This window comes from Cyprinodon tularosa, unplaced genomic scaffold (assembly GCF_016077235.1).
Source record: "Cyprinodon tularosa strain WSP-4 unplaced genomic scaffold, ASM1607723v1 ctg652, whole genome shotgun sequence".
Classification (NCBI taxonomy): Eukaryota; Metazoa; Chordata; class Actinopteri; order Cyprinodontiformes; family Cyprinodontidae; genus Cyprinodon; species Cyprinodon tularosa.
In genome coordinates this window covers 1-11,182 of record NW_024039399.1, presented here as the reverse complement: position 1 = coordinate 11,182, position 11,182 = coordinate 1, and the positions used below count along the sequence as shown (strand labels likewise).

At 37.2% G+C, this 11,182-nt stretch overlaps 1 protein-coding gene across 1 annotated transcript; it reads right to left on the bottom strand.

Annotated features, from left to right (window-relative positions):
• Positions 1–5,700: 5,700 nt before the first annotated feature.
• On the bottom strand, positions 5,701–9,082 carry LOC119799196 (the record flags this gene model as incomplete). Its single annotated transcript, XM_038308998.1, has 10 exons — positions 5,701–6,376; positions 6,460–6,645; positions 6,900–7,085; positions 8,081–8,266; positions 8,350–8,441; positions 8,507–8,534; positions 8,618–8,679; positions 8,776–8,803; positions 8,887–8,931; positions 9,021–9,082. Coding segments are annotated over 10 exons (962 nt in total), but the record flags the coding sequence as incomplete, so codon positions are not given.
• Positions 9,083–11,182: the final 2,100 nt, after the last annotated feature.

The following is an 11,182-nucleotide window of genomic DNA, read 5'->3' as shown; positions in this document are numbered from 1 at the left end:
GGATACTGGTCCTACTGATGATGGAGAACTTTGGATCTGAAACTAAAGACATAGTAAAGAGACAGGGTTAAAGTAAACAGTTCCTTCAGTTATTGAAAGAGTTAAAGAGTGAGGTAAATACTTATCTTTTTTGTGGATGCTGGTCCTATTATTGATGGATGTCCTCTGGATCTGAATGTAAAGACATAGTAAAGAGACAGGGTTAAAGTAAACAGTTCCTTCAGTTATTGAATGAGTTAAAGAGTGAGTGAAATACTTATCTTTTCTAAGGATGCTGGTCCTACTAATGATGGAGAACTTTGGATCTGAAACTAAAGACATAGTGAAGAGACAGGGTTAAAGTAAACAGTTCCTTCAGTTATTGAATGAGTTAAAGAGTGAGTGAAATACTTATCTTTTCTAAGGATGCTGGTCCTACTAATGATGGAGAACTTTGGATCTGAATGTAAAGACATAGTGAAGAGACAGGGTTAAAGTAAAAAGTTCCTTCAGTTATTGAATGAGTTAAAGAGTGAGTGAAATACTTATCTTTTCTAAGGATGCTGGTCCTACTGATGATGGAGAACTTTGGATCTGAAACTAAAGACATAGTGAAGAGACAGGGTTAAAGTAAACAGTTCCTTCAGTTATTGAAAGAGTTAAAGAGTGAGTGAAATACTTATCTTTTCTAAGGATGCTGGTCCTACTGATGATGGAGAACTTTGGATCTGAAACTAAAGACATAGTGAAGAGACAGGGTTAAAGTAAACAGTTCCTTCAGTTATTGAATGAGTTAAAGAGTGAGTGAAATACTTACCTTTATGTGGATGCTGGTCCTATTATTGATGGATGTCCTCTGGATCTGAATGTAAAGACATAGTAAAGAGACAGGGTTAAAGTAAACAGTTCCTTCAGTTATTGAATGAGTTAAAGAGTGAGTGAAATACTTATCTTTTCTGTGGATGCTGGTCCTACTGATGATGGAGAACTTTGGATCTGAATGTAAAGACATAGTGAAGAGACAGGGTTAAAGTAAACAGTTCCTTCAGTTATTGAATGAGTTAAAGAGTGAGTGAAATACTTATCTTTTCTAAGGATGCTGGTCCTACTGATGATGGGTGTCCTCTGGATCTGAATGTAAAGACATAGTGAAGAGACAGGGTTAAAGTAAACAGTTCCTTCAGTTATTGAATGAGTTAAAGAGTGAGTGAAATACTTATCTTTTCTAAGGATGCTGGTCCTACTGATGATGGAGAACTTTGGATCTGAAACTAAAGACATAGTGAAGAGACAGGGTTAAAGTAAACAGTTCCTTCAGTTATTGAATGAATTAAAGAGTGAGTGAAATACTTACCTTTATGTGGATGCTGGTCCTATTATTGATGGGTGTCCTCTGGATCTGAATGTAAAGACATAGTAAAGAGACAGGGTTAAAGTAAACAGTTCCTTTAGTTATTGAATGAGTTAAAGAGTGAGTGAAATACTTATCTTTTCTGTGGATGCTGGTCCTACTGATGATGGAGAACTTTGGATCTGAATGTAAAGACATAGTAAAGAGACAGGGTTAAAGTAAACAGTTCCTTCAGTTATTGAATGAGTTAAAGAGTGAGTGAAATACTTATCTTTTCTAAGGATGCTGGTCCTACTGATGATGGAGAACTTTGGATCTGAAACTAAAGACATAGTGAAGAGACAGGGTTAAAGTAAACAGTTCCTTCAGTTATTGAATGAGTTAAAGAGTGAGTGAAATACTTATCTTTTTTGTGGATGCTGGTCCTATTATTGATGGATGTCCTCTGGATCTGAATGTAAAGACATAGTAAAGAGACAGGGTTAAAGTAAACAGTTCCTTCAGTTATTGAATGAGTTAAAGAGTGAGTGAAATACTTACCTTTATGTGGATACTGGTCCTATTATTGATGGGTGTCCTCTGGATCTGAATGTAAAGACATAGTAAAGAGACAGGGTATAAGTAAATTCAATTCAATTCAATTCAGTTTATTTATATAGCGCCAAATTCACAACACATGTCATCTCAAGGCACTTTACAGTTCAACCAGATCAAATTGATACAAAGTTTTCTATCTAAGGAAAACCAGTTGATTGCATTGACTCATTGACTCAAATACAATCCCCCACACTAAGCATGCTTGTAGCGACAGTGGAGAGGAAAAACTCCCTTTTAACAGGAAGAAACCTCCAGCAGAACCAGGCTCAGTGTGAGCGGCCATCTGCCGAGGCCGACTGGGGTTCAAGGAGACAGAAGCAGAGATACAAAAAGCAGCTGTAAAAGGCGGCCCCGTCCAGGAAACACACAGCCAGGCAGACGAGCTCCAAGGCAGCTCCCATGCCAGAGGACGAAGAAAGCACATCCACTCAGTCACGGTCAGAGAAACAGGACCACACTGGAAAACAGGCCGATCTCCAACATCTATAAACAAGGGTGTTGATAGAAGCAGCACAGCTGATGTTTCTTTCCAGGATGACGTCACAGCCAAACAGGAACAGACGAGGCAAAGCTACTCTGAGGAAAAGCAGAGAGAGCAGAAGGTTAGAGATTGAACTAACAGATTCTGCAGAATAGGAGAACAGAGAGAGAATGAAGCAGAATGATGAAATGGGGGTCCCTATGTCCTCCAAAAGTCTAAGCCTATAGCAGCATAACTATAGAGATAGCTCAGGATAACCTGAGCCACTCTAACTATAAGCTTTATCAAAAAGGAAAGTTTTAAGCCTAGCCTTAAAAGTAGACAGGGTGTCTGCCTCACGGACTAAAACTGGTAGTTGGTTCCACAGGAGAGGAGCCTGATAACTAAAAGATCTGCCTCCCATTCTACTTTTAGAAATTCTAGGAACCACTAGTAAACCTGCAGATTGAGAGCGAAGTGCTCTGTTAGGAACATAAGGAACAATCAGATCTCTGATATAAGATGGAGCTTGGCCATTTAAGGCTTTATATGTGAGAAGGAGGATTTTAAATTCTATTCTTGATTTAACAGGAAGCCAATGAAGAGAAGCCAGGATAGGCGAGATATGATCTCTCTTTTTAATTTTCATTAGAACTCTGGCTGCAGCATTTTGGATCAGCTGAAGGCTTTTAACTACAGTTTGTGGACTTCCTGATAGTAAAGAATTACAATAGTCCAGCCTTGAAGTAACAAATGCATGGACTAGTTTCTCAGCATCACCCCTGGACAGGATATTTCTAATTTTTGCAATGTTCCTCAGATGAAAGAAGGAAATTCTAGAAACCTCCTTGATATGGGACCTAAATGACAGGTCCTGATCAAAAACAACACCAAGATTTTTTACTTTATTATCTGAAATCAGTTTAATCCCATCCAAATGAGGTGACTGGCTAATCAGTTTCTTTTTCAGAGACTCTGGTCCAAAGACTATAACTTCTGTTTTGTCTGCATTCAGAAGCAGAAAGTTAAGAGTCATCCAGGTTTTTATGTCTTCAAGACATGCCTGTAATCTATGTAATGGGTTAGCTTCATCTGGATTTATAGACAGATATAGCTGGGTATCATCAGCATAACAGTGGAAATTAATCCCATGCTGTCTAATAATTCTACCAATTGGGAGCATGTATAAAGTAAAGAGAATTGGTCCTAGCACTGATCCCTGTGGTACTCCACAGGTAACCTTTGAGCGTGTTGAAGATCTATCATTAACATGAACAAACTGAATTCGATCAGATAGATAAGATTTAAACCAGTCTAGTGCTGTTCCTTTAATTCCAACAAAATATTCAAGTCTTTCTAAAAGAATATTATGGTCAACTGTATCAAATGCAGCACTAAGATCCAACAGGACGAGCACAGATACAAGTCCATTATCTGAGGCCATGAGAATATCATTAGTGACTTTCACCAGAGCTGTTTCAGTGCTATGATGAGCTCTAAAGCCAGACTGAAACTCTTCAAAAAGTTCATTATGGTGGAAGTGATCGCAAACTTGTTTGGCAACTACTTTCTCAAGAATTTTGGATAAGAAAGGAAGATTGGATATAGGTCTATAATTGACCAAGTCATCTGGGTCAAGAGACGGTTTCTTAAGCAGAGGTTTAATTACAGCAACCTTAAAAGCTTTAGGTACATATCCCTGTAACAGAGATAGATTAATCACATCTAAAATGGAGGAGGAGATCAAAGGGAATACCTCCTTAAATAACCTGGTTGGAACTGGATCTAACATACAAGTTGAAGGCTTAGATGAAGACAATAATTTTGCTAATTCAGAGAGTTCAACTGGATCAAAGCAGTCTAAACCCAGTTCAGATTCCATGACTACCTCAGGTACAATCGCGGATAGAGGAGTGCTTATGATCTTATTTTTAATAAGATCAATCTTATTTATAAAGAATCCCATAAAGTCATTGCTGCTAAGAGCAGGTGGAATGGACGGTTCAACAGAGCTATGGCTCTGGGTGAGTTTGGCAACTGTATTAAAAAGAAATCTAGGATTATTCTTATTCTCCTCTATTAATGAGGAGAAGTATGCTGCTCTTGCTTTACAAAGGGTCCTCTTATACAGCAGTAAACCATTTTTCCAGACTAGGAAGGACTCTCGCAGGCCTGTGGAGCGATATTTTCTCTCCAGTTTCCTAGCATTTTGCTTCAAAGTACGCAGCTCTGCATTAAACCAAGGAGCAAGCTTTCTATTTTTAACGGTTTTCATTTTCAAAGGAGCTGCGTTGTCTAAGGCAATACGCAGAGAACTAGCAACCCCATCAACAAAATCATCAACCTGTGAAGGGGAATAAGCTAAACTTTTGCACTCTGCAGCACTGCTCAGTGACACAGAGGAGAGAGAAAGTGAAGCAGATTCTTTAAAATTTATAACTGCACTATCTGATAAAGATCTACTAAAATTGAACCTTCTTTTGGGGGAGGAGAACTCTGTTAAAGTAATCCTGAAGGTTATTAGAAAGTGGTCAGAGAGGACAGGGTTGTGAGGAAATACTGTTATTTCTTCACATTCTATGCCGTATGTCAGCACAAGATCCAAAGTATGAAGATGAGAATGCGTGGGACTATTCACATTTTGAACAAAGCCAATAGTGTCTAAGATAGCATTAAAGGCTGCTCTTAAGCTATCGCCTTCAATGTCAGCATGGATGTTAAAATCTCCCACTATGATGACCCTGTCAGTATTTAATACCAAATCAGAAAGGAACTCTGAAAACTCATCTAAAAATTCAGAGTAAGGACCTGGTGGACGATACAAAGTTACAAAAAGAAGAGGTTTTCTTGCCTTGAAATTTGGATCAGGGAAATTAAGGGTTAAATGTTCAAAAGAGTTGTAGGTATTAACTGTTTTGGGAGTAATCAGTAAGTCAGACTGGAAGATTGTTGCTACTCCTCCTCCTCGCCCAGAACTTCTGGGGATGTGAAAATTTAAATAGCTTGAAGGAGTTGCCTCATTTATGCTCACATAATCCTCTTGCTGCAGCCAGGTTTCTGTAAGGCAAAACAAGTCAAAGTAAACAGTTCCTTAAGATAATGAATGAGTTAAAGAGTGAGTGAAATACTTACCTTTATGTGGATACTGGTCCTATTATTGATGGGTGTCCTCTGGATCTGAATGTAAAGACATACTAAAGAGACAGGGTTAAAGTAAACAGTTCCTTCAGTTATTGAATGAGTTAAAGAGTGAGTGAAATACTTATCTTTTCTGTGGATGCTGGTCCTATTGATGATGGAGTCCTCTGGATCTGAATGTAAAGACATACTAAAGAGACAGGGTTAAAGTAAACAGTTCCTTCAGTTATTGAATGAGTTAAAGAGTGAGTGAAATACTTATCTTTTCTATGGATGCTAGTCCTACTGATGATGGAGAACTTTGGATCTGAAAACTAAAGACACAGTGAAGAGACAGGGTTAAAGTAAGACGTTCCTTCAGTTATTGAATGAATGAAAGAGTGAGTGAAATACTTACCTTTATGTGGATACTGGTCCTATTATTGATGGGTGTCCTCTGGATCTGAATGTAAAGACATACTAAAGAGACAGGGTTAAAGTAAACAGTTCCTTCAGTTATTGAATGAGTTAAAGAGTGAGTGAAATACTTATCTTTTCTATGGATGCTAGTCCTACTGATGATGGAGAACTTTGGATCTGAAAACTAAAGACATAGTGAAGAGACAGGGTTAAAGTAAGACGTTCCTTCAGTTATTGAATGAATGAAAGAGTGAGTGAAATACTTACCTTTATGTGGATACTGGTCCTATTATTGATGGGTGTCCTCTGGATCTGAATGTAAAGACATACTAAAGAGACAGGGTTAAAGTAAACACTTCCTATAGTTATTGAAAGAGTTGAGAGTGAGGTAAATACTTATCTTTTCTAAGGATGCTGGTCCTACTGATGATGGAGAACTTTGGATCTGAAAACTAAAGACATAGTGAAGAGACAGGGTTAAAGTAAGACGTTCCTTCAGTTATTGAATGAATGAAAGAGTGAGTGAAATACTTACCTTTATGTGGATACTGGTCCTATTATTGATGGGTGTCCTCTGGATCTGAATGTAAAGACATACTAAAGAGACAGGGTTAAAGTAAACAGTTCCTTCAGTTATTGAATGAGTTAAAGAGTGAGTGAAATACTTATCTTTTCTATGGATGCTAGTCCTACTGATGATGGAGAACTTTGGATCTGAAAACTAAAGACACAGTGAAGAGACAGGGTTAAAGTAAGATAGCATTTAGCATTTATTGTCACTGAACAGAATTCAACGAAATTTCCATTGCAGCTCCCGTGCAAAAGGTCAAATATATACAGTACAGACAAGCAAACACACAACAATAATAATAACAACATACACAACTAAATCAACTAAAGGCACTCAGCCATGCCAAAGAAGCAGCAGCGTTCCTTCAGTTATTGAATGAATGAAAGAGTGAGTGAAATACTTACCTTTATGTGGATACTGGTCCTATTATTGATGGGTGTCCTCTGGATCTGAATGTAAAGACATACTAAAGAGACAGGGTTAAAGTAAACAGTTCCTTCAGTTATTGAATGAGTTAAAGAGTGAGTGAAATACTTATCTTTTCTATGGATGCTAGTCCTACTGATGATGGAGAACTTTGGATCTGAAAACTAAAGACACAGTGAAGAGACAGGGTTAAAGTAAGACGTTCCTTCAGTTATTAAAGGAATAGTACACCCAAAACATGATTAGCCTTCATTTTCTACTCACCCCCATGCTGAACAAAACTCTGGAGTACTTTTTTGATATCTCAAATGCATCTGGAGATCTGGGAGGCTTCTTGCTGTCTGCTGACATTCAAATAATGGAGGTCTATGGCGCCCGAGACAGAAAGGTCCACAAAAGTCCACAAAAACGTGTCAATATTCCTCCATACTGCTCGTCCAATGTAATCCAAGTGTCCTGAGTGGGTAGCATCCAGAATTTACTCGAAACGAAGTCATTTAGAACGTTTTAGAGCCTAAACAGTAGTGTATAGGATTTCCTAATAGCGCCCCCATGCGCGCTCACGATTCTACGGAAGCCGGCAGACCAAACCGGAAGGAAGTGCGCATTCAGCGTCTGCTCTGCCGATAATGCAAGCGTAGAAGAAGAAATGTGCTGTTTACCTGTGCAAAGAAAGAAACAACGAAAGAAAAATGTCTGAGGACTTCAGTGTTGAGGAAGAGCATGAGTTCTTTGCCGAGCTGAATGCGCTGGTTTGGTCTGCCGGCTTCCGTAGCGTCGTGAGCGCGCATGGGGGCGCTATTAGGAAATCCTATACACTACTGTTTATGCTCTAAAAACATTCTAAATGACTTCGTTTCGAGTAAATTATGGACGCTACCCACTCAGGACACTTGGAATACATTGGACGAGCAGTATGGAGGAATATTGACACGTTTTTATGGACTTTTATGGACCTTTCTGTCTCGGGCGCCATAGACCTCCATTATTTGAATGTCAGCAGACAGCAAGAAGCCTCCCAGATCTCCAGATGCATTTGAGATATCAAAAAAGTACTCCAGAGTTTTGTTCAGCATGGGGGTGAGTAGAAAATGAAGGCTAATCATGTTTTGGGTGTACTATTCCTTTAAATGAATGAAAGAGTGAGTGAAATACTTACCTTTATGTGGATACTGGTCCTATTATTGATGGGTGTCCTCTGGATCTGAATGTAAAGACATACTAAAGAGACAGGGTTAAAGTAAACAGTTCCTTTAGTTATTGAATGAGTTAAAGAGTGAGTGAAATACTTATCTTTTCTAAGGATGCTGGTCCTACTGATGATGGAGAACTTTGGATCTGAAAACTAAAGACATAGTGAAGAGACAGGGTTAAAGTAAGACGTTCCTTCAGTTATTGAATGAATGAAAGAGTGAGTGAAATACTTACCTTTATGTGGATACTGGTCCTATTATTGATGGGTGTCCTCTGGATCTGAATGTAAAGACATACTAAAGAGACAGGGTTAAAGTAAACAGTTCCTATAGTTATTGAAAGAGTTGAGAGTGAGTGAAATACTTATCTTTTCTAAGGATGCTGGTCCTACTGATGATGGAGAACTTTGGATCTGAAAACTAAAGACATAGTGAAGAGACAGGGTTAAAGTAAGACGTTCCTTCAGTTATTGAATGAATGAAAGAGTGAGTGAAATACTTACCTTTATGTGGATACTGGTCCTATTATTGATGGGTGTCCTCTGGATCTGAATGTAAAGACATACTAAAGAGACAGGGTTAAAGTAAACAGTTCCTTTAGTTATTGAATGAGTTAAAGAGTGAGTGAAATACTTATCTTTTCTAAGGATGCTGGTCCTACTGATGATGGAGAACTTTGGATCTGAAAACTAAAGACATAGTGAAGAGACAGGGTTAAAGTAAGACGTTCCTTCAGTTATTGAATGAATGAAAGAGTGAGTGAAATACTTACCTTTATGTGGATACTGGTCCTATTATTGATGGGTGTCCTCTGGATCTGAATGTAAAGACATACTAAAGAGACAGGGTTAAAGTAAACAGTTCCTTCAGTTATTGAATGAGTTAAAGAGTGAGTGAAATACTTACCTTTATGTGGATACTGGTCCTATTATTGATGGGTGTCCTCTGGATCTGAATGTAAAGACATACTAAAGAGACAGGGTTAAAGTAAACAGTTCCTTAAGTTATTGAATGAGTTAAAGAGTGAGTGAAATACTTATCTTTTCTAAGGATGCTGGTCCTACTGATGATGGAGAACTTTGGATCTGAAAACTAAAGACATAGTGAAGAGACAGGGTTAAAGTAAGACGTTCCTTCAGTTATTGAATGAATGAAAGAGTGAGTGAAATACTTACCTTTATGTGGATACTGGTCCTATTATTGATGGGTGTCCTCTGGATCTGAATGTAAAGACATACTAAAGAGACAGGGTTAAAGTAAACAGTTCCTTTAGTTATTGAATGAGTTAAAGAGTGAGTGAAATACTTATCTTTTCTAAGGATGCTGGTCCTACTGATGATGGAGAACTTTGGATCTGAAAACTAAAGACATAGTGAAGAGACAGGGTTAAAGTAAGACGTTCCTTCAGTTATTGAATGAATGAAAGAGTGAGTGAAATACTTACCTTTATGTGGATACTGGTCCTATTATTGATGGGTGTCCTCTGGATCTGAATGTAAAGACATACTAAAGAGACAGGGTTAAAGTAAACACTTCCTATAGTTATTGAAAGAGTTGAGAGTGAGGTAAATACTTATCTTTTCTAAGGATGCTGGTCCTACTGATGATGGAGAACTTTGGATCTGAAAACTAAAGACATAGTGAAGAGACAGGGTTAAAGTAAACAGTTCCTTCAGTTATTGAATGAATGAAAGAGTGAGTGAAATACTTACCTTTATGTGGATACTGGTCCTATTATTGATGGGTGTCCTCTGGATCTGAATGTAAAGACATACTAAAGAGACAGGGTTAAAGTAAACAGTTCCTTTAGTTATTGAATGAGTTAAAGAGTGAGTGAAATACTTATCTTTTCTAAGGATGCTGGTCCTACTGATGATGGAGAACTTTGGATCTGAAAACTAAAGACATAGTGAAGAGACAGGGTTAAAGTAAGACGTTCCTTCAGTTATTGAATGAATGAAAGAGTGAGTGAAATACTTACCTTTATGTGGATACTGGTCCTATTATTGATGGGTGTCCTCTGGATCTGAATGTAAAGACATACTAAAGAGACAGGGTTAAAGTAAACAGTTCCTTCAGTTATTGAATGAGTTAAAGAGTGAGTGAAATACTTATCTTTTCTAAGGATGCTAGTCCTACTGATGATGGAGAACTTTGGATCTGAACTGACATAGTAGGACAGGGTTAAATAAAAGTCCTATAAAGAGAAGGTAGTAAATCTTACTTATGGATGTCTATATGATGTGTCTCTGATCTAAGAAAGACTACTAAAGGGACGGTTAAAATAAAGTCTTAGAGAAGGTTAAGAGTGGAATCTTACTTTTTAAGGAGAGCTATGAATAGACTTGGATCTGAACTAGACATATGAAGGCGGTTAGTAAACAAAGAAGTTTGATAAAATAAATTTTTTTATAGTGAGAGAGAGGTTAAAAAGTTGAAAAGGTATAAATAATGAAAAGGGTTGATCTTTGTATATGAAATTGATTCCTTGATGATGAATAAGAGAGAATATTACATTTGTTATTAAGTAAAGAAAAATTTAAAGGTGTTATATTATGTTATAAGATTGAATACTACTGTTGATTTCTATAAGATAGTGGAAATACTTATTGGAAGGAATGATGTTCTCTGTTAATGATTAAAGTTAGTACTAAGAGGAATAGATCAAACTTATTTAGAAGTGGTTACTTATGAGTTTAAATATAAAGTAAGTAACTTAAGACAGAAGAATGATAAAACTATATACGGTTATATGTTTGGTTTGATGAAAAGACAATAAAGAGACAGCAAAATTTTATAATGATAAAGGATAAATACTCTAGAAAGTCCAATTAAGGCCTGTTAAATGAATATAAAGACTACTTAAATGAGACAGGTTAATAAAGTTCTTTAGATTTGAATGAAATAGAAAGACTGTTTAAATCTCCTTATGAAGATAAAGGTGAAAACTTATTTAGAGTGTAGTGAGGACTTTTTAAAAAAGATAAGTGGAGAGACGGTTAAATGTAAATTTTCCTATTTGAATGGATAAAGTAGGGAGTTTTATTACATTATGGGTACTGGTTTAA